We start from the raw sequence: 24,291 nt of genomic DNA, 5'->3' as shown, positions 1-24,291 counted from the left end.
TAGACGGCCCGTTGGAAGTCAGGTGTCGTCTGCTGCCAATCAGAGGTCACAGCGTCACCGTACATATTTACCAGGAGCATGTACAGTAAGGTATGTACAGTGATGCTGCAACCTCTGATTGGCAGCAGACACCTGACTTCCGCCGGACCGCCTACCCAGAAGTCGCCACCGATACCGGCGGCAGCTCTCAGCTGCGTCCTGGGGCTCCAGGACAGGCGAGTATGCCCTCTTTTTTTATTTTAGGCCAGGCCGAGCTGGTGGAGTTTTGTTGTAATGACAAAACACGTTTAATGACCAAGCAAAGTAAATGTACTCCTAAGGATCACGTGACCAGCTCTGTCAGCGACTACTCCTACGGATCACGTGACCAGCTCTGTCAGCCACTACTCCTATGGATCACGTGACCAGCACTGTCAGCGACTACTCCTACGGATCACGTGACCAGCACTGTCAGCGACTACTCCTATGGATCAGATGACCAGCTCTGTCAGCGACTACTCCTACGGATCAGGTGACCAGCTCTGTCAGCGACTACTCCTACGGATCACGTGACCAGCTCTGTCAGCGACTACTCCTACGGATCACGTGACCAGCTCTGTCAGCGACTACTCCTACGGATCACGTGACCAGCTCTGTCAGCGACTACTCCTACGGATCACGTGACCAGCTCTGTCAGCGACTACTCCTACGGATCACGTGACCAGCTCTGTCAGCGACTACTCCTACGGATCACGTGACCAGCTCTGTCAGCGACTACTCCTACGGATCACGTGACCAGCTCTGTCAGCGACTACTCCTACGGATCACGTGACCAGCTCTGTCAGCGACTACTCCTACGGATCACGTGACCAGCTCTGTCAGCGACTACTCCTACGGATCACGTGACCAGCTCTGTCAGCGACTACTCCTACGGATCACGTGACCAGCTCTGTCAGCGACTACTCCTACGGATCACGTGACCAGCTCTGTCAGCGACTACTCCTACGGATCACGTGACCAGCTCTGTCAGCGACTACTCCTACGGATCACGTGACCAGCTCTGTCAGTGACTACTCCTACGGATCACGTGACCAGCTCTGTCAGCGACTACTCCTACGGATCACGTGACCAGCTCTGTCAGCGACTACTCCTACGGATCACGTGACCAGCTCTGTCAGCGACTACTCCTACAGATCACGTGGCCCCCAAAGATCTTATATGAAGTCATAGGGGACAGATGCTGAAAAAATAGTTACTAAATTAAGTTTAAAAAAATTACAGAATAACATAAAAATATACATGTAAGAAAGAAAATGACCCACCGCCGACACCGACCAAAACCGTCACCATATGCAGCCGTAACCCGAGATAAATTATATCACAATATCCGCAACAAAATGAGGAATCCATTCCTTTATATTAGCATAAATATACTATAAACAATAGGGATGAGCGAGTATACTCGCTAAGGCACTGCTCGCTCGAGTAATGTGCCTTAGCCGAGTATCTCCCTGCTCGTCCCTGAAGATTCGGGTGCCGCTGCGGCTGACAGGTGAGTTGCAGCGGGGAGCAGGGGAGAGCGGGCGGGAGAGAAGGAGAGAGAGAGATCTCCTCCATTCCTCCTTGCTCTCCCCCGCAGCTCCCTGCTCTGCGGCGGCCCCCGAATCTTCAGGGACGAGCAGAGAGATACTCGTCTAAGGCACATTACTGGAGCGAGTAGTGCCTTAGCGAGTATACTCGCTCATCCCTAATAAACAACTATAAATTTAAAAAAATTAATCAAATTTTTTCTTTAAAGGGGTTGTCCCGCGCCGAAACGGGTTTTTTTTTTTCAACAGCCCCCCCGTTCGGCGCGAGACAACCCCGATGCGGGGGTAAAACAAGAACACCGGACAGCACTTACCTGAATCCCCGCGCTCCGGTGACTTCTTACTTACCTGCTGAAGATGGCCGCCGGGATCTTTTCCCTCGGTGGACCGCAGGGCTTCTGTGCGGTCCATTGCCGATTCCAGCCTCCTGATTGGCTGGAACTGGCAAGTGACGGGGCGGAGCTACAAGGAGTCGCTCTCCGGCACGAGCGGCCCCATTCAGAAAAGAAGAAGACCCGGACTGCGCAAGCGCTTCTAATCCGGCGATTAGACGCTGAAAATTAGACGGCTCCATGGAAACGAGGACGCTAGCAACGGAGCAGGTAAGTGAATAACTTCTGTATGGCTCATAATTAATGCACAATGTACATTACAAAGTGCATTAATATGGCCATACAGAAGTGTATAACCCAACTTTGTTTCGCGGGACAACCCCTTTAACTTTTTACTCCTAATAAAACTAAATAGCAAAAAAGAAAATTCAGTGAAAAAAGATATTAAAAAATAGCCCCATAGGTCAAGGAAAAAAAAAAAAAACGCAGCAAAAGAGGGCCATAAAACCACCACGTGAGTAAAGTCCCTAAAAAAACCCAATCATTAAGGGGTTAAAACATTTCCCAGTAAACAACGTTCCAGTGATGGTAGTTGTACAGGGGGGCGCAGAAATCCCGGCACCAAACTAGTATGACAGGCGAATAAAAAAAAAACTTTGTTACCTGTAGCAACCAATCACAGCGCAGTTTTCATGTTACCTCAGCACTATAAGAAATAGCAACCAATCACAGCGCAGCTTACATGTTACCTGAGCAGTATAATATATAACAACCAATCACAGCGCAGCTTTAATGTTACCTCAGCTTTATAATATATAGCAACCTATCACAGCGCAGCTTTCATGTTACCTCAGCAGTATAATATATAACAACCAATCACAGCACAGCTTTCATGTTACCTCAGCGATATAATATATACCCACCAATCACGGCCAGCATTAATTTTACCTTAGCAGTATAAGAAATAGCAACCAATCACAGCGCAGCTTTCATGTTACCTCAGCAGTATAAGGATTGAAAGCTGCGCTGTGATTGGACGCTAGAAAGCAACGGCATTTATGAGCTTCTAGGCAGAAATCGGCACGGATCAGCACATGTCAGTCCGTGAATACGCTGCGTTTACAGGATGGGCGCACATAAATACACAGGGAACCTGAATGTGCGCCATGAATTGGTGAAATATACATTTCATTCCGTGAATACGCTGCGCATTGCGGATGGGCGCACGGCGCGATGCAGGAAACCTGCGGACTCGCTGCGTATTTATGCAAGAAATCAGTGGGATTTTGTACGTCTTTAGCGCATTTACATGTGCAACAACAAAAATCACTAACGGGCAGAAACACGGAATCAGCGTATTCCGGACCGCGAACACGCTGTGTATTCCGGACGGACGCGCCTAAATACGTAGGAAACCGGCATATTTAGGCACAAAATGATTGGGATTTTGTGCATTTTTTTGGTGTATTTACACACGCAACAAGAGCACCATGAGGCGGCCGCGCACGGAGGCGGTGCGTTCTGGTCCGTGAATACGCTGCGTATGCCAATGTGTGACCGCACCCTAAGATGTACTGTATGTACATATATATATATGACTAGCCAATACCGCGTCCCGCCAACACGTATCTGTGTATGGCCACCACAAGCCACCAGTCACTGACAGCAAGCAGATGTCCTGCAGACGGTTAGAGAGGGGCCCCATCCCACTAGCACACTGAGGCCCGCCGCCTCCTCACAGGTGACCAGCAGCCACGCCGGCTGCTTATTCCACAACACTTTTGCCCTATTCAGCAATTCCAGCAACCTGATTGGTTGCTTGGTGAATCAGCCAACCCAAACAACCAATCAGGTTGCTGGAATTGTGAATCTGCCAACCCAAACAACCAATCAGGTTGCGGGAATTGCTGAATAGGGCAGAAGTGTTGTGGAAAACGTTCAAATGCCGGCCGGCTATTTACACCCCATCTCCACACCATTCGCCACCTGATTGGTTGTTTGGATTTACACATTCACGGTGATTGGTTATTTCGGTTGGCTGATTCACGGTGATTGGTTAGGGGACAGCTCGGCTCCCGTCTCCATGGTAACAGCACTTGTGTACAGGAAGTTGTCAGGGCTCCGAGCTGTCGCGAGTTTTGTCGTCACGTGAGGTCAGCTGACTCGGAGGAGGCCGGCAGGAACATGGCGGGAGGGGCGTGGGACTATCGGAGGTGAAGCACGGGAGCGACGACCATGGAGCACATCTCCACCCCGAAGGTGAGGGGCGCTGGCGGCCGGCGTGTGCCATGCTTGGGTGGGTGAGGTGGCAGCGCTGCCCTCTCCGGCTGCCTGCGGGTCCTCCTGTGTGCCCCTCGGGCTGTGTTCACACGGGACGGATACGCTGCGGAGTACCAGCCGCAGCCCCAGCTGAATGAACGTGTTCAGTGATCCGTCCTCAGCCTCGGCGGCGCGTCCGCCTGTAGAGCGGAGGGTAGACGGCGAACAAGCCGCTTTTTCTACCCGTCTCCACAACAGAATTTAACCCCTTCAGGCCGCAGACCATTTCTTTCTTTCATTATAGTTTTTTTCCTCCCTACTTTTAGCACCACCTTTATTTTATCCGCCGCCGTCTGCGCGCCGTTTTTTTGCAGGATAAGTTGTATTTTTCAACAATGTGATTTAATGGACCGAAAAACTTTGAAAAAAAATCTAAATGGGAAATAAAAGCGCAGCTCCGCCATCTTTGGGAGGGTCTTGTTCCTGCGGCGCGCGCGCTGCAACAAGAGTGCCGGGATCACGTTATTCTGCACGGTTACTGCGATAAGCGTTTATAGAGGTTTTTTGCTGCACTACTTTTAAAAAAAAATAAAATATTTTTTGGGAAAAAAACTATTTGCCGCCGCCGTCGTCTTCTGACAGTCGCAACTTTTTCACATGTTTTTCAGCAATCTAGTTGTGTGAGGCTGTTGTTTGTGGGCCGCCCGGTAGTTTCTATTGTTACCGTTCTGGAGTACATACCACTTTTTGATCGCTTTTTATTACGTTTTTTTTCTTTCTTGGAGACGGAGTGAGCAAAAAGGGGAAAAAAAACTAAAATTCTGACGGCGCGTCTCTCGAGATCACGGACCTCCTAGTGAAATGAACTTTTAAGCTCATCCTGCATCCTTGAGCTTTAGACGCAGCCAACACACGCTGTATGATGGTTTTGTAGAGAGGGTCTTATAAAGAGCGCTTCTTGTTTAATTTTGTCATAGCTGAACAAATTGTCGGGAGCATTTACCAGGGCTGAAATATCACTTGACTAGCTAGGGGGCAGGAGGTCCTTCAGCAGGTGTGTATTTGGAATTTTTTCCCCCTACTCCGGCACCGATTCATTGGTTGCTGAGTCCACTGAAGGCATAAAAATACATGTAAGCAGTCCTTGGGAGAACACTCACTACAGCGAGCACCGAGCGTTCCCTCGAAGGCCAAACCGGCCGGCGACCGCGGCGCCGAGCGGTCCCTCGAAGGCCAAACCGGCCGGAGACCAAGTTTTCCAGGCAAAAAATGATGATCTATGCTCCGGATAAGTCATATATAGATAATTTCGGGGGCCGCTCTGAACGGGATTCCCAGCGATCATCTGATCGCTCGGCTGTCAGTGCAGCGGGTTGGGTGTGCGTCATAGGGCACTTCCTGTCCCGTCTCCTATCCGGCTTCACTCGCATTAAAATTAGTTGGAACTGAAGCGGCTTATTATGCTTCCGGCACTTCAGTCTGACACCAGGGGGGGCCATGGTAGTGTAATGGCTGTGTCGGCTCCCATTGATCTCAATGGGAGTGAAGCCAGCAGGCCACTTCTGGTCCTGTCTGCTATGATGCTTGTCTGGCCTGCTGCACTGACGGACGGGCGATCAAGTGATTGCTGGGAATCTCGTGTGACTGGTCCCCAGCGATTGATGACCTATCCCGATGATAGGTCATCAATAGTTTTTGTATGAAAAACTCATTTAAATGGAAGGGAAAAATGTTTGAGAGCCAATCAGTGTTCAGCGGAAGACGCACACCCAACAAGCGTGTAGCTTCCTGCAAAGTTGTTGGCTGTTCATTGAAAGATGACAATTGCCTAAACCAGCGACTAATTTTAGGTGGGTAGAAATGAAGTGATTAGCTAATGAATCCTCGTCGCCACCCATGGCCATGTTTCATGGAACAACTGTTCACATTTACTCTGTTGAGTGACAATAGTTGTCCCATGTACAACCACCCTGAAAGGGGTGAGCACAACGACCCCCCCCCCTCCCCCCCCCCCCCCCTGTTGATGACTGGAGGGCATGGCGGTAGGTACTGGCGCGGCGTAGCAGCCCCGCCATGTTCGAATGCTGTATAGTCGCGGTGTATCCGGCGCTTCTATTCACGCTTTTCTTTTTATTACAGGTGGAGAATGTAAAGTTATTAGACAGATTCACAAACAAGAGGCCTGCCCACGGCACGTTATACCTGACTGCCACCCACCTTATTTACGTGGATGCTGCTGCTGGGGTACGCAAGGAGACCTGGGTGAGTATATAGACTGAAAGGAGCATGAAATTAGATTAGATGAAATGTAGCTGAGATCCTGGCTGATGCTTCTTCTCACACAACTGAGTGAGAAGTCTATAAACCATATGTCAAACCCTTATCCTCTATTTGTTCCACTTTGTGCTGTTTTGCAGCAGCTCCGTGCATTGTGCAGTGGCCCAGGTTGGTACTGCAGCAGTCCTATTGAAGTGAATGAGACTCAACCTGCAGGACCAACCTGGGCCACTTCACAATGTACAGAGCTGCAGCAAAGTGTCTCAAAGTAAAACAAATAGTGGAACAAACCTTTTAAAGGTTTTCTGTATATACATGTAGACAGATATGAAATCAGAAAAAGTGCCAATCTTGTTCATAGGCTGTTGGGAGGTTCTGACTACGAAGTAACTTAGTCAAAGGGCATTAGTTGAACAGAGAGCATGAGTAGGGTGGTAGATAGAGAGGAGATATAGGCTGGTGCGGCACTGTGGAGATCCCTATGGCTGAGAGTGATGAGTTTGTATTGTAGTCTATAGTAGAAGTGCAACCAATGCGGTGATCGGCACAGAGGCGAGCATTGGCGCGGTGATTAAAAAAAAAGAAAGCTTGGCTGCTGCATTTAGGATGGTTTGGAGAACGAACAGTTTGGTGAGGGGAAGACCGATCCGTATTGAGGTACAGTAGGGACTACGAGAATGGATCAGTATTTGTTGTTTCCAAAGTGAGAAAAGGGCTGATTCTGGAGATGTTTGAGGTGCAGGTGACGGATCAAGTGACTGAATATGGGGAGTAAAGGAAAGATATGATCCCAAGACAGCGGGTGTGCTGCTGAGGAGGTCCGGGAGCACCACACACTGAAATGGTTGGTTAGTAGACGGTGGAAACACAATAAGTTCCGTTTCTGAAGGAGTCCGTGTCGGGTAGAGAGGACAAGCTGTTAGAGACTCCGGACCGACCATCACTGGTGTTCTGTAATAGTGCAGGTGTGATGTCACGGAAAGCGGTGTATAATTGGGCGTCCTTCGTATACAGCTAGTACTGAAAGCCAAATGTGCTGATAGTTTGTCCAGTAGGGGCTGTGTAGATGGAAAAGAGGACGGGACCCCAAGAGGAGAAGACGTAGAGCCGGCAGATGACACCTATAGGATAATATAGATGTGAACCGCCTTTGCAGTTACTTTTACTCGTTATTCCTAATGTTAGCTCTAGCTTTCAAAATACTGAATTAAAACTGGTTTCCTTCTGCTCTCCACCTTTGTCTCCCAGATTGCTCACCACCACATCGCCTCTGTGGAGAAGCCGCCTCTCAGCACGACTGGGTGTCCACTGATCATTCGCTGCAAAAATTTCCGAGTGGCTCATTTTGTTATCCTGCGGGAACGGGATTGCCACGAGGTGTACACTTCACTGCTCAAGCTTTCCCAGCCAGGTACTTTGTTTTTGCTTCCGGGGTGATTGTGGGGGAAATAAAACGAAGCTTCCTCCATCTGCCTGTCTGTCTACCTTAATGACCATCTTCTAATGTTTTATGGTGACCATTTAAGGCCTCGTTCACAACTGAGTGAACAATGGCGTAGTGTGCGGGGCGGACCTTTGCAGTAAAGCAACCATAACGGAAGCCCGATGGACCCTATTATAGTTGCTGGGATCCGTCTGGCCCCAGTGGTCTATGGCATTGGTGTTCTTTCCTTGTTCTGCTACTGTAACAGAGCAGACGGACAGAAACTTGTAACAGTGTGCAAATGCAGATGTAAACATGTCCTAAGGTCAGGCTCGCGTGGGCGGACCAAAATTCTGCATGCTGGAGGCCTGCAGAGGATTCCGGCTGTGAGCCTAGCCGGCGACCCTGCGATTACTGTATTGCGAATGACCGCAGTGTCTCACCGGCGGTCATGCACAGTGCAGTTTCTTCTTGTATATTTGTATTTCCTGCCCTGTCGCTTAGCGATGATGCGGGTAACCGCAGCCCATACGCAATGTTAATTGCCTGCGGGCTGCAGGTTGGACGGCCTTGAGTGACACCAATGGAGGCCGTCTGTGCGGATTCTGAGGCAATCTTTCTTCCGCTCGCGGAATACACAGTTCATATCCATGAGTGTGAACGAAAATGCATGCCTTTCAATGTCTGTGTTTTATGGTGGACCACCCGCACGGATAGCGATTTACGGAATCTGTAATCCAAATTTGCCTGTGTGAGCCCAGCTTAAGGGATGTCTTCTGGTGTGCCGCTTTTTTTAAGGCAACTCTTCAGAACTAGAGATGAGCGAGTATACTCACAAAGGCACATTACTCGAGCGAGTAGTGCCTTAGCTGAGTATCTCTCCGCTCGTCTCTAAAGATTCGGGGGCCGGCGCGGGTGACAGGTGAGTTGTGGGGGGGGGGGAGAGAGGGAGAGAGAGATCTCCCCTCCGTTCCCCCGCCGCTCCCCGCCCGCCATCGACCCCTGAATCTTTAGAGACGAGCGGGGAGATACTCGGCTAAGGCACTACTCGCTCGAGTAATGTGCCTCAGCGAGTATGCTTGCTCATCTCTATTCAGAACACATTGGCATCTACATTCTCGCTGCAATTCTGATACCCGGGCTATTGCTAACACAACCTGCCTATAAAAGCGAAAAAATAAACTGATTGTATACAAACATAATGTATGCAAATTCCGACTGTTGGTCTGGTAACACTAGCAGTATCGGATCTCTGGCGCTGTTGGTCTGCGTCATTAAACCCCCAATCTGGCTGGAGTTTGCAGCTCGTATAACATGGGCAAAATGCTCTAGGTATGAGGAAATGGTGCTCTATTACTGCATTACACGGTTTTCAAAATGAAATTGTAGCTGACTCTTGTATTTTTATGTTTTGTTAGTAAAATATGAAGACTTGTATGCCTTCTCCTACAATCCCAAGTCTGATCAGGACGAGCGCCTTATGGAATGGAAGTTAATCGACCTGAAAATGGAATACATGCGTATGGGAATCCCTAATAACTATTGGGTGCTGAGTGACCTCAACAAAGATTTTAAGGTTTGTATTCACAAATAATGGGACGTCTTGAGCATCTCATATCAGACAATTAGGGCTCATTCACATGACTGCGATTTCACCACGTATTACGCAGCGATGCACAGCCACGTGATACACGGTGAATGGAGTCAATTTAAGTATATGGATTTTCGTTGCTCTGTTCACATTAACGTGTAAACTGCGGGGAAAAAGATCGCAGCACGCTCTATTTCACTGCGTATCACGCTAGGACGGCCATATACGTTTGTATGGGTAGCGTATGCAACGCTGTCCATACGCAATACATTACGTATGGGCGATGATACATATGCAGCGCCGTTACGAGGCAGAATGGGAATTAAAAAAACGTAAAAAAAGAAACAAGTCGCACTGCGCATTACAGCATGCATTAGATACGTTGTCATGCGCAGTGCACTTGCTGCCACGCGCGGCGATAGGCGACTCGCACATGCTTGTAAACTGTGGTGTGATACACGCAGCGTTTTATGCTCGCTGTCTTGTGAATGAGCCCTTAAAGTAACAGCCTGTAGTAAAGTTTGCTTCTGTAGTGTAAAATATTTGCAACATACGTCTGATGCTTTCATGTCCCGGCGCTAAGCATCAACAATGGCGCCTACACACCAAAGGAGCAAAAGAAATAGAATGATGGAACATCATAGGTGCTTTCCTCCAGCGAGAATCAACATAATTCAGAACAACTGCTTGGAAGCTTGAATAATTTGTATCAGATGAGCATAACGGGTTTGTTGTCTCATTATGCAAATCTCATATACACGATGACCGAGAATTAACCCCCTGAGACAGAAAATGTTTGTGCTTAAACTTGGCCCTGGATTCCTACTGGTGGACAGTGTTTTTTTTTTTTTTTTTTTCCTGTGTCCTCTTGGCGTGTGATCATGTTATGTGTGCCGAGTAGTGATGAGCGAGCATACTCGCTAAGGGCAATTGCTCGAGCGAGCATTGCCCTTAGCGAGTACCTGCCCGCTCGAGAGAAAAGGTTCGGGTGCCGGCGGCGGGCAGGGAGCTGCGGGGGAGAATGGGGAGGAACGGAGGGGAGATCTCTCTCTCCCTCTCTCTCCCCTGCTCCCCCCTGCTGACTGCCGCTACTCACCGCTCCCCCAGCCGGCAGCCGAACCTTCTCTCTCGAGCGGGAAGGTACTCGCTAAGGGCAATGCTCGCTCGAGCAATTGCCCTTAGCGAGTATGCTCGCTCATCTCTACTGCCGAGCATTAGAGTAGATGAGTGTTAGGCCAGGTCCACACGCAGCAGAAAATTCCTCCTCCAATCTTCATGTGCAACGTGCAGATTGTGCTGCCTACTTCACTAGTCTACAGTCTGCGGCAGATCTGAAAACACTGCACAGCAGGGCATGTGGGAAAAATGTGCCACATTTCTGGTACGTATAGCTGTGCCTATAGGGTACGTTCACACGGTGGAATTCACCTCCTAAATCCGCGGATTTCTGCCCTGGTCTTGGCACAAGTCTACTCACGGCATTCGCCCAGTCAATGGACAAATTCCGCGTGTGGAATTCAGATTGTGAAAAAAGTGCGTGTCACTACATTTTAGCTTCTGTGCCGTCACTGCATCGGAATTCTGCATGCGGAATATGTATGTCTACAGAGAAAATCCCACACACAGACCAGTGTCAGGAAGCACGGGAATTTTCAGTGGAGAATTCCGCACTGTAAACATACCCTTGGTGTTGCCACTTAAAGAGAACCTGTACCGCAAATCTATTTTAAAGCCGCCAGTACAATGTACATTGCACATGCGCTTTCACGGGAGTGCTGGTGAAGTCGAAGTGTATACACCTTGCAGCATGGCGCATATGCGGGAAGATGCGTTAGGATGGGTGCACATTGCACGCTTGAGATCTCGGTGCCAGGCTTCGTCTATGATGCGTGGTTTTGGAGGGCTCATGGTTCCGCCTCGGTGACTTGAGGTGGTACATTGCATACGGAGCATGGAAGATATAAAGTAAAGATTTTCAGTTATTACTAAATTGTTTCTTTGGGGTGCAAGCATGTGTGTAATGCTTTTGTAATGCTGCAATACATTGTGCTGGCAGCTTTAAAATTGATTTTGGAGTGACAAGTTTCCGTTAAAATAACTGTCCAGTCGTGCTCTCAGAAATGATATGCAAGTCATATAGGTGAGGCTTTACTGCTTTATTTCCTCAGTGCTTGGCTGCTTTTTCAGCTCTGCTGCATTAGGATAGAGCTGTTCTGACTACAGCTTATTTACATTGTGTACAGGGAGCCTGAGGTAGTCTGAGACACACCCCCTGTCCCATCATTGGTGCAGGCTAATACTAGCCCCGCCCCCACCCTGCAGTTTCTCTTCCAATTGGCTACTGTGTATAAATACAAATATATAACCAGTATGTCGCTGCAGGAAGAGGTTTTGTGGAATGGGAATTTTTATGTTCTTGCTCTGCTTTTTGTGTGTGTAGCATTAGTTTCTTGCAGCTTAGTTTAGACAACTTCCAGCCATCATGTTGAAATGTGCTCCTGTATGTCTCGCACTCAAGATATTACTTGGCTCTTATTGTGTTTTAAGACTGCTTTTTTGCGCTCTTTTTTGAAAATGTAGTAAAAAAAATATTTTTAGTTTTTTAGCTTTTTTTTTTTTTTCTTTTTCTAAAAACGCTTTCGAAATAGGCCTTCAGTAACTTTAGAAGTAATTAGCTGAACTTAAGTGTTCATAAAGGGCTTGTGCCAAGTAAGAAAGTCATTGTCTATCCACACGGGGTTAACCTTATGATCAGCAGGGGTCCTACTCCTGGGACCCCCACCGATCTTGAGAAAAGGGGTCTGGTCAGTCTCCCAAGTGAATGGGTTGTATAGGTGCTCTGCCGCTCCATTCACTTCAATGACAATACTGAAGATTACAGAGTTCAAGCGCTTCAGCTAACTCCAGTGCGGTCACTGATGTGTATGGAGCACATCCTCCGCTCTGTTCCCTCTGGGACTGACCAGACCCCCGTTGTCATCGGTGGGACGTCTGCTGATCATAAAGTTATCCTCTACGGATTGGGGTTTACTTTAAAATAGTTGTGACAAGTTAAAAAGTTTTCTGCTCCATCCTGACAAGCAATGTGTCTGCTTTTGCAGGTCTGCAGCACCTACCCAACTTGCCTGGTTGTACCTAAAGAAGCCTCTGAATCTACAATTATTGGAAGCTCAAAGTTCAGGAGCAGGGAGCGGTTCCCAGTGCTATCATACTATCACAAAGACAACAATGTGAGTCACATGTGCGCAAAACCCATGATTAGGCCTGCTGCTATTTAGAAAAGGAAGCTTGGATTTCCTGATTGGGTTAAGGCCAATAGCGGGTGACTTCTTCAGTATCACCGAACAACATGTGCGGATAACAGATAATAAGTGCACTTCCACTGTCATAAATAACCACTTGTCAGACCTGCTGTTAAACAATCCTGTTTCTCCCCAGCATATTGGACAATCTGCTAATTGTTCTGCCTGCAATAACAGGCTGGATTTCCCAGCAGAGTCCATCCATTGTAGCCTTCACAAACCGTCATCTCGGGGACCAAGTACACTGATCGACAGACAAATAATGTAACCAGATAGACATGTCGGATTGCTGCAGAACTTGTCCTTATATGTAAGCGATTACAGTTGTGGTCTGATTACACATTGGGTCACTCCACCAGTCTCCCTATACAGAGGCTCTTTGGGGCTACTTTCGTGTAATGTCTCTCTCGTGGAGAGATAGTTGACTACTAGACATTTCTCCATGATGCACTCAAAGACAGGAGGCATCATTGGAATGAAAGAAGTAGGATGATCGTTTCAATGAATAGTCAGTCATCTAGGCCGATCTGCCCAAGGTGCTAGGAGGTGGGAGCAGTGGTTACGTGAGGGCAATCACACATGGCGAACAGGCTCCGGACAGACCACTAGTCTAGAGGATTATTTGATCCGCCAAGCAAGAAGAGATCTACCAGTTTTGTTGTCTTTGCCCGGACCATATCCAGGGGATTAGGAGAAGGAAGTGTGGTGTCACGGCACCCATTCCACATCCTGCCATTAACACCCCAACACCGTCCCCTTCATTTGCAGTGGTGTTGTGAATGAGAAACCTGAAATGCTACATGCTGCAATCACAAATCCAAGTTAAAGCAGTATATGCGCTCTTCTATTGTAACCTTATTAACCAGAATATATAAAACCCACCTGCTTATATAACATACAGTATTTACATGGCAGGTATATACCATTGCAGTAGTGATAGGGTTGCAGTTGAGACACACGATTGCTCACACAGCAGTTGTAAACCAACGAAGATCACAGCACCACGGAAAAGTGTAATACAAGAAAACCAGAAAAAGTATTGATGGAGGCAAAAGTATTTCTAGAAGGTCTGACAGTAAAAGGGTTGGCCAAGATGTATGGCTCTTCTTCATTTACTGGAGAAGCGTGTGAAGCCTATGATCTGCAGAGGAGGCTGTTCTTATCTGTGATCTACCACAACATGTTTCCGCACCCGGCTGTGGTTCTGTTGTGTGATCATTTAGAAAAGATGATATTCCGGAAGTCTATAAGGTATAACAAACAGTCCGATCATCACAATATTAGCTGTAATTCCCGTATCCATAGTGTGAGCTTCTTCTTAACAAATTAACCGGCCATAATTTATGACCGCCATTAATGTCTGATCAAAGTTCACGATGAGCTCGCTACATTTATAAAGTTTAACTATTTTCACTACCTAATAGCTTAGTAGGTGAGCTAAAGAGCACACCAAACTCCTTCAAGTTCAGGCCCCCTGCACACGGGCGGAAATTCCGTGGCGGGATTTCCCGCAGAATTTCCGCCCGTGGCCGCTGCCATAGGATTGCATTAGGAAATGCAATCCTAGGCAGACGGCCGCGATTTGTCCGCGTGAAATCACACGCGGAAAACAAATGGCGGCATGTTCTATTTCTGTGCGGGTCTCGCAGAACCAAATGTCAGTGGTGACGGGTCGGCTCCTCTCTGCGCATGCACCGGCTAGCTGGCACATAGCAGAGAATGAAGATGCCGGGAGCGGGTAAGCTGCAGGGCTGTGCGGGGGCACGGGTCCGCATCCCGCTGTGAGAATTCTCGCAGCGGGATCCGACCTGGCCGTCTGCAGGCTGCCTCTCTCTCTATGTATCTATCTCTTAAACCTACAGAGGTGTGGGGAAGAGAGTAAGGGCCCTTTTACACTTAAAATGTCGTTCAGATTCTCGCAGGATCACAGGAATCAAAACAATATTGTTGAGTGTAAATGCCGGCAGGATCTGAACAACCAATAATTCGTTTGTCATTCAGATAGCGCAGGCATAAAAATCAGATGACAATGGGCCCGTGTAATCAGGCAGTCATTCATCTATGAACGACTGCCTGTGTACTATCAATGGAGGCAGGCGGTTGGCGTGATCTCCGTCCCGCTCCACCTCCATCCAGTGAGCGATCATCACTGTTGTGTAAAAGCACAGGAGCGATCCTCGCTGGGACGCTCTTGTGCTCAACAGTCGTCCCGTGTAAAAGAGCCCTAACTACCTGCACAGAGGTGAACCGTACCCACGAGTTGCAGAAGCTATGTAAGTGTAGCGGCATTTCTCAGCTTGGCCTTATTGTAATTATTATTGTGTTAGAAACATTCTAAGGCCTCATTTCCACTGGGAAAATCAGGCCCGCTACGGATTCTCCATGGAGAATCTACAGCGGGTCCCTCCTGCCCCACGGACATGAGGGCTGAAAATAAGAATAAACTCACCTGCTGCGGGCCGTGCGTGTCTTCCCTTCTTCGTGGCCGGATCTTCTTTCTTGGGCCCGGCGGATGTGCTCGGCCTGCCGGCTGCGTGCTGGGCACATCCGCTGGGCCGTAGAAAGAAGATCCGGCCGCGAAGGAAGGAAGACATGCATCGCCCGGAGCAGGTGAGTTTAATTCAGGCGCGGGTCTCCCTGCGGATCCGGACGGCTTCCATAGGCTTCAATAGAAGCCCGCAGGAGCCGTCCCCACGGGAGACCTGCACCTAAATGGAGCATGGTCCGGATTTTTTTCCTGCACGCGGGACCTGCGCCTGCAGGGAAAAATGACATCCGCAGGGAAAAATGACATTTAACTACCTGCGGGTGTCTAATGCATCCCTACGGGGCGCGGATCCGCGTGCAGGAAAAACGCTGCGGATTTAAAATCTTAATTTGCAAGTGGACATGAGGCCTAAGTTTCAGATATGCTTTTTCTTTGTTTTTAGGCTGTGATTTGCAGATGTAGTCAGCCGCTGTCCGGCTTCAGTACTCGTTGTGTGGAGGATGAGAAGATGCTCGAGATAATCAGCAAAGCCAATCCAGGAAGTCCCTTCATGTATGTCGTAGACACAAGACCCAAGGTAACAATTCTGACACTGGATCGTGGTTGGGGTTTACTCTGTCCTCCTGTTTGTTAATGTTCCCAGGAAAGCTTTCCGCTCCAGGCTGATCATTATAGTTACCGTGTTGTCCTGATCCTTAAACTGTAACTCATTTATATGCTGAATATCTGCAAATAAGTTAAACTTGAATATGTGCAGGCCTGCAGTAATCACCTCTGTGACGGGGGATACTGTACTTTACCTTTAAAGGGGTTGTCTCGCGGCAGCAAGTGGGGTTATACACTTCTGTATGGCCATATTAATGCACTTTGTAATATACATTGTGCATTAAATATGAGCCATACAGAAGTTATTCCACTTACCTGCTCCGTTGCTAGCGTCCTCGTCTCCATGGATCCGTCTAAAATCGCCGGCGGCTTGCTTTTTTAGACGCGCTTGCGCAGTCCTTTCTTCTGGTCTGAGCACGAGCCGCTTCAGTGTGCTCGCTGCTACAGCTCTTCTGCGCATGCGCAGACGAGCTGTAACTTCTCGGGAGCGCGCTGGAGCGGCCATTCTGTACCATCCTCTGTTAGAGGAAGGTGCAGAGCCGCCCAGCTGTCCAGAGAAGCTGTCCCGCCGTCCTGGTAAGTGATGGGCCGGGGGGGCGGGGTGCGCCGGGGGGCGGGGTGCGCCGGGGGGGGGGGGGGGGCTGTCGCTGCGATGGGGGGGCTGTCGCTGTGCCGGGGGGGGGGGCTGCCGCTGCGATGGGGGGGCTGTCGCTGTGCCGGGGGGGGGGGGGGGCTGCCGCTGCGATGGGGGGGCTGCCGCTGTGCCGGGGGGGGGGGCTGCGCCGGTTACCTGCTGCCTGGCGGTGGGTGACTGGTCGGCCGTGTTCACTCCAGGGGTCCGGTCGGCGGCTGCGGGGCGTCTGGTTGTCAGGGAGACACAGCTGGTAGCGTCTCGGGAGCGCGCACGTCGGGCTACAGCAAGCGACGGGAAAAGAGCTGGCGGCCATCTTGAGAAAATTTTTATAAGTTGCTGAAACGCTGGAACGGTAAGTACAAACCAGCTAGAAAAGTCATTTACAGGGGGGCTTAGTAATGTATGCTTAATTAGGGGGACTGGGCAAAAAAAAAAATCCACTCCTGCCTCGAGACATCTCCTTTAAAGTGGAAACTCCTAGGTGCCTTCAAACAGGCTGTATATGCTGCGGTATTCCTGAAATGGGAAATCTGCACCTGAATGGCTTTGGCACGGATTTTGGTGCAGATTTGCCATGGTTCTGACCTTTGTAATTCGGTCAAAATCCGCAGCATAAATTGACATGTTGGGGGTTTAGAATCTGCAGCGTTTTTTTAAGTGGACTGCAGATTCTTCCTGGAATTTTTTCCACCCCATGTGGATGAGATTTTCTTGTCCAAATTGCTTGTACTGTTAATGTTGTGGATTTTCTGCTGTGGAAATCCTTCAGCATTTACAGCCTGTGCGAAGGCTCCTACATACCGTGTTTCCCCGAAAATAAGACAGTGTCTTATATTAATTTTTGTTCAAAAAGGTTTAACTTTTTTACATGTATAGCTGCCTGGACACTATTTAAATTGACTTTTTAAATTAACTGTTAGCAGGGCTTAAGTTTGGAGTAGGGCTTATATTTCAAGCATCCTCAAAAAACCTGAAAAGTCATTTTGCATCCTCAAAAATTCTGGACAGTCATGCTATGTCTTATTTTCAGGGTATGTCTTATTTTCAGGGAAACAGGGTATTAGACTAAGGCTACATTCACATGTGCAAGCACAATATCGGGCCGAGAAACCTGTCCTCATATTACGCTTGTCAATGTGCACATCCGCGGATATGAGGTGGTTTTCATGCAAAAGTGCCCCGCATCACTTCTGGGGAATTGCGATCCTTTGGCGCTGCTATCCCGTGCGTCAGAGAATTGGCAAGCGTTTTGCGTTGACTTCAAAGGGGAAACATCACACCGCACTCGCATGCCTATCGCACAGCAAGCATTGTGTTTGTCTGTCCCATTGAAAACAACGGGCGATGCGTTCCAAGGTCACGAAAAAATAGGACATGCGTTTTTTTAAATTTTTTTTTTCTCCTTTTACCTTGCAGCATTGCTGTGAGGGCCAAAAACAATCGCTCATGTGTATGACTGCATTCAAAGGAATTGAGTTCATATTCGCGCAAGTTTGTGTTTCGCAACGCACAAAACTCGTTGAGATACGCACTCGTGTGCATGTAGCCTAAAGTTGATGAAAATTGCTAGTTTCTACCAAAACGATTGTTCTTTGAATGAAATTTAACAATGAACGTTCTTTGTAGCCAACTAATGGCACTGTTATCGTCTAGAAGGAAGTTGGGCGCATTGGACATTTTTGTTCCAATGGCCGGGCGAAAATTTGGTCCTTCCCAGCAAAACCTTTTGTCCACAAGCAGTCTTTTTTTAAATAACATTCCCTAAAAGATTGTCCGTCCCCCTCTGTCATTGAACATGTATGGTTGGTTTGACCAACTGAAATAGTCAGTATGAACTCAAGTGTGTATGGCTACTTCTACAGTCGTTCACCAGGCGGTTGATGGGTAAACAATAGAGATGAGCGAATATACTCGTTTCGAGTAATTACTCGATCGAGCACCGCGATTTTCGAGTACTTCAGTACTCGGTTGAAAAGATTCGGGGGGCGCTGGGGGGCGGGGGGAGGCGTGGTGGAGCGGGGGGTAGCAGCGGGGAACGGGGGGAGCCCTCTCTCTCTCCCTCTCCCCCCCGCCCCTCCCCACTCCCCGCTGCAACCCCCCACTCACCCACGGCGCCTCCCGAATCTTTTCGCCCGAGTACGGAAGTACTCGAAAATCGTGGCGCTCGGGCGAAAAGGGGTGTGGCCAAGTAGGTTCGCTCAACTCTAGTAAACAACTATTGAATGAAAATCTACTTTTATCTAATGTGTCTTGCCGCCTTTAGACTGAGTACAGTGTTAAAGGGCTCGTTTGCATTCGCCCTGCTGCTCCGTTCAAGGTTGATGGCACAGACTAAAATAACGGAGTACAACATATTATGGATACAATGTAGAAATATCACTTCACATCATTATCTGGACTACTTTGTGCTTTATGGCAAATACAGACTAGAAAAAATGCTAATGACCTGCAGGACACAATTCATCCCAGATTCGGTATAATTCTTAAGCTTAGATTTTTGTTTAGTTGGTTCCCATCTACATGTTGATAGGCGAGACCTGCTGAGCAATGGTAAAGGCCCATTTACACGTGAAGATTATCGTTCAAAATTAGTTCAAACGACCGAAAATGAGCGATAATCATTACATGTAAATGCGGGCATCGTACGCTTTTCGTCTGAGCAATGATTTTAAGGTGAACTTAAACTGTAGTTCACCTGCAGAGAGATGTCTCTCAATGCAAAAAGATCGCTAAAACTTTCCATCGTTTGAAAGAGATTGTCTTTGCTTGTAAATGAGCCTTAAATGTGATTTGGGCAAAGCGGTCAATGAAGAAACTTGCATGATTAACCTATAGTCTCCCCTTCACACCTTGTCAAAATTTCTTGAAATGTTTCTCAACAAGTCGTTAAAAAGACGTTTGAGACCTTTAAAGTGTTGTATTTTAATGGGAGCCAATCCATATTTCTATGAACTATTAGAGCATATGGATCTCGTGGGATGAGGGGCGCTGCTTAGGACGCCTATATTGGCTACAAATACTGATGTTCCCTGTTGCTTTATCTACCTAGTCCTACGGTACAGGGATGGATATTTTTCTTCTTCCAGTTGCAATAAAAATAAATGGAATTGTAGGCGTATTTATGTAACGGTAGCAGGAAAAGACGTTTTCACTAATAGAAACTTAATAGGATCGGTCCCAGCTGTTGACTGACTGCGGCTCTTGTCTACAGGAATCTGCTGTAGCTGTGCTTTATTTCAATATAACCGCTTATACAAGACGATATTTAAGCTCTGTCTTGTGATCATTGTTCTTGACCCTGGTAATTTCGAGAGCGCTCAATGGACGCTTGTGGCATCTCTGCCGTGGCCGGTGTTCGGGGTTAAAGAGCTGCTATACTTGCCCTAGAGTAAATGTGCACAGAAAGTTGCTGAGGGCTCCCTGCTGTCCCCAAACCTGCGACTTTAAATGTGTAGATATGCTGTTTCATTTCCCACAGTCTGTGCATCTGCTGCAAGACTTTCTGCTGAAGTCTATGAATGCTGTGGGCTGCAAACTATTTTGTATGGACACGGGATGTGAAAATAACACGTTTATTCAACTGTCCCCCAAGATCCTAACTTTGGGACTTCAGTGCATCCTTGTTAAAATATTGTGTAATGTTTTACTTTGAGTTTAACTTTCTGATCAATTTTTTACCCAATAGTTGAATGCCATGGCGAACAGAGCGGCAGGAAAGGGCTACGAGAATGAAGACAACTATCCCAACATCCGCTTCCAGTTTATTGGTATTGAGAACATCCATGTTATGCGAGGAAGTCTGCAGAAGCTGTTAGAAGGTATGTGCAGACCCTGAACTATGTGGTCACCGATGGCTGTATTTCTCTGACTCCTAAGACTGGGGCTTTGCAAAAAAATATTCAATATATATCTGCAGTTATAATCCTTATTTAGGTTTTTAGTTTTTTACAAAATTAATGCCACAATTTTCTGGCTGCCAGCGAGGAGATATAGCATGATCTAGGGGTCGGGCCAGTATAGGAGTGTCCCAAGCAGGAGGCCTCACCCACACACACCATCACGGCTGTATGGAGAGGGTGTATGGTATTAATCAAATTAAATGAGGTTGCTTTTTAGCATCCTGTTGAGAAATATTTCAGGGGAATGTGTCCAAGGGCAGGTAGCTTTCCTAAGTCATGGGTTTGACCAATCGCAATCCACAGGACAAAGTCTCCTAAGAAGGTGAAATAAATGTTCAGGTGAAAACAATACTTTTTGGTTCTTAGCGGGCATTTTTATTAAATTGTATGAAGCTATCACAACAAGGCGGCCTCGCTCAGATGGACTCCCTAGGCTGGGTTCACACCGGACGGAATTGCCGCGGAATCTCTGTGCAGAACGTCCGCATGGCAATTCCACATGCGGCTCCTAATCCCAGGATTAGCCATCAAAGTGCGCGCGATTTTGCAAAAATCTTGTCCACACGCTGCGGCCAAGCCGCACGGAAACTGACGTGTGGCACAGAAAACAGACGCAGCATGTCACTTCCTTTTTTATTTCCGCAGTGGCCTCTCTCCTCTCTATGGACAGAGATGGCTGCAGTGGAAATGCAGGTGGTGAGGCTGCTTTAAAACCCGTGGCTAAAGGCTGCGGGTTTTGAAGCTGCGCTTATTTTGCAGAAATCTCGCAGTTTTTCAGTGCGGTCATTCTGCAGGCTTTCTGCCCTGTGTGAACCCAGCCTTACACACACACAGTATACCTGCACAACAAGAGACCTGTTGGTACCTCTACACAGGGTGATTATCACCTTAAACAGTAAATTCAAGTGATAATTGTCCCGTGTACAAGCGCGGCCACCGACAGGGTACTTGTTGGAGCCGCTAAGTTTTTAGCAGAACTAAAAACCACACGACTGTCGGTTTGTGTAAACTGGAAGTACTTAATCTTTGAGCGAATCCTGTTTACTGTGAATGGAGGCAGACGGGCTGGAGCGATCCCCGCAGCTCTGCCTCCATTCACAACTCTTGCTCCTGTGTAAAGCACCGCAGCGATGGTCTCTGGTATGGCTGTCAGGCAGTAATGCACCCAACAGTCGTACCGTGTAAAGGCATCATTGCCTCTTGCTATCTTCAGCCTACACCCTTAAATTCATAAGTGTAGTACATATAGCGGCAATGGAATTTAAACCACGAGAATCACAAATGACCGTACACATCATAGACGCAGGTCATAAGTTGTATTTTCTATATTTACATTACAATCCTCTCTGCTGATAATCCAGGGCAATGATGCCATACAGCGAGGTTCCAGTCATACAGTCCAGACATCAGATCTAAGCTATAGTTATATACATTGTGGGGAATTAAAAAAAAAAAAAATACGCCATTTGTATGTCTTTTTGCACTAACATTTGTAACTTTTTAAGCTATGGACAAATTTCAAAGGGTATGGGCTTCTCTGAAAGTGGGCAGCTTTTAGTAAAGGAGCCATACCCTCTGTGACCCGACAGATTTACCATTACATGATTCAGAAATTGCAAGAAACTTATAGCCCAAATCTATGGCTGCTCAAAGATGGCATAGATGTCCGTTTCTGGTGCAATGGTAACAAAGATGCATCACGTTTAACAGGCCTGTGCCTTTAAATATAATTGTTGCATTAGGTCCAATAGACTTGATTAAGACCAGCATATGAAACGTCCGTCTAATTACAATGTCCTGTAGCAGTAATCTCATGTTAATACAAGGTACAGTAGTAGTATGTGTAAGATGCTATCATATTATTTGCTGTAAACAAAGATTGATGGATCTGTGATTAATCCACTGTCACGAATGGCCGAACGGAGTTCTGGAGACCGTTGGCTGCTTGGAGTTTGGATTCTGTAAAAGCAATTCCAGAAAGATGGACCCTAACAGGCTCCTAGAATGCACTAGAATTTAGATTGTAAATGTAGACATTATAAAAATGGTATATGATAGTGCTCCAGACGTCAGTAGGATGAAGTGTAAAGCGTTCCGGAAAGAGGCAGTGTTTTGCCACTATTTACTTTCACTTTTGGGCGCAGCGATACTGTGGCCGACAGCGGAGTTTAGCAAACCTCATCATGGATGAGCCGCGCTAATCGGCAAAAATAGAGCAGACTCCACTCAAAAATCACAGCGCTGGAAAGCTCTGCGATCAAGCGGCTGTCTGAGAGGCAGCAGAAGAAACAAATCAAACATTCAGGTGGTGTAAATGGAGAAACCCAAAGAAAGTAAACCCTGTACACCAAAACGCACAACACAGCTATGATCAAGAAAGCGGTGTCTGTCTAAACGCATCTATGCGTTGACATGGTATCACGCGGTACCAATCGTTTTTAATTTAGTGGATTTTTTAATTAAAGAAGAATAAAAGAAGTGTTTTTAAAGAGCCATCTTTTCTCCTTTGTTGTAAACCCTGTACACCTAAGAGCTGAGAAGGTCACTGAATACAAGACTGCAGGTTCCACTTCCCCATTGACAGGACATCCGTCAAAGAAGTTTGGAACCACATGAATCCAGGAACCATACAGGACTCGGACACAACAGGAAGAAAAACTAGGTAGTGCTCATTGTAATAGACCAGCCATAGATAAGCAATGCAGAATAAGTAGTAAAGCGCTTACTTTTGAAGGTGGGGGTGTGGTGGGCGATATGGAAACTGATATTCCCCCTCCCCATCCCCCACAAATCCAGGCTGGTTTATAATAATATAGCAGTGATCCAGTAAGGAAATCCAGCAATTCAGAAGAAGTCTGTAATCCACAGGATTTATTGATAATTTGTGGATGAACAGACAAATAGTGCAACACCAGGAGTACAGCGGCACGTGTTTCGTGCAGGTCCTGCCACAAAACGTGTCGTCCTGTACTACTGGTGCTGCATTATTTGTCTATTCATCCACAAATTATCAATAAATCCTGTGGATGATAGCCGCCTTCTAGATTGGTGGAATTCTTTACTGGATCATTGCTATATTTCATGCTATCCTGGATTTAGGGGGGTAATATCAGTTTCCATATACTCCCCACTCAAAGTAAGTGCTATTTTTTTCTGCATTGCTTGTTTATGGCTGGTCCTTTTACCCTGAGCGCTAACTATTTTTTTTCCCCTTCTTGTTGTGCACTGGAATTTTAATAGAATACGCAAACTTCTATACTTATTACTATACTCTTGAAATGGTGCTTCTGTGGAATATATCGATTATAGAGGTATTTTATTAGTAATTTTTGTCTTTTTTTTTTTTTTTTATAATTTAGCTTGTGAACTCAAGAACCCGTCCATGAGTGGTTTCCTTACCGTCTTGGAGAACTCTGGCTGGCTGCGGCACATAAAAGCAGTAATGGATGCTTCCGTTTTTCTAGCAAAGGTATGTGAGCTGCTTATTTGTCATGTGGTACCCTCATCTAAAAAGTTAGAAAAGAGTAACATAAAAAAAATCCATCTCAAGTTCACATCGTCGGTGTCGTCTTCCACTAGTAGAAACCTTAATACAAAATTACTCAACTATCTGCCAACTGGGCCGTTTTCTAACTTTGCTTTAAAGAGGTTTTGTCATTTGTCAAAAATCTATACTCTGTTTCTTTCCTGTCAGTTTCCTTACCACATCTTCTCATCGCTGAGATTGTCCAGTCCCCCGGGTCACCGCACACTGGCTGGCTTATTATGAAGGCTGCATTCCTTGCATTCTCTTCCGACCGTGTCAGTGAAGGTCATGTACCTCTGCGTTTACTGGCTAGAAAGGAATCCTGGTCTATTACCGAGACAGCATACATGAGCAGTCTCTGCAATAGCTCAGCACTCTCCATGCTG

The 24,291-nt window shown here is 47.2% G+C and overlaps 1 protein-coding gene across 3 annotated transcripts in view; it reads left to right on the top strand.

The window, feature by feature from the left end:
- Positions 1-4,055: 4,055 nt before the first annotated feature.
- Positions 4,056-24,291, top strand: part of LOC136580823 (myotubularin-related protein 8-like) — a 28,720-nt gene continuing 8,484 nt past the window's right edge. For 2 of the 3 annotated variants that reach the window (XM_066581682.1, XM_066581680.1), the window contains exons 1-8: positions 4,056-4,159; positions 6,299-6,421; positions 7,685-7,847; positions 9,278-9,435; positions 12,552-12,680; positions 15,683-15,817; positions 20,166-20,298; positions 23,739-23,848. In XM_066581682.1, the coding sequence (XP_066437779.1) occupies positions 4,136-4,159; positions 6,299-6,421; positions 7,685-7,847; positions 9,278-9,435; positions 12,552-12,680; positions 15,683-15,817; positions 20,166-20,298; positions 23,739-23,848 (975 nt within the window). In that variant the 5' untranslated portion in view covers positions 4,056-4,135. The remainder of the gene's footprint in view (positions 4,160-6,298; positions 6,422-7,684; positions 7,848-9,277; positions 9,436-12,551; positions 12,681-15,682; positions 15,818-20,165; positions 20,299-23,738; positions 23,849-24,291) is intronic. The other variant, XM_066581683.1, reaches the window with a different exon arrangement.

Source organism: Eleutherodactylus coqui, chromosome 10 (genome assembly GCF_035609145.1).
Source record: "Eleutherodactylus coqui strain aEleCoq1 chromosome 10, aEleCoq1.hap1, whole genome shotgun sequence".
Taxonomy (NCBI): domain Eukaryota; kingdom Metazoa; phylum Chordata; class Amphibia; order Anura; family Eleutherodactylidae; genus Eleutherodactylus; species Eleutherodactylus coqui.
This window is presented reverse-complemented; position numbering and strand designations above follow the sequence as displayed.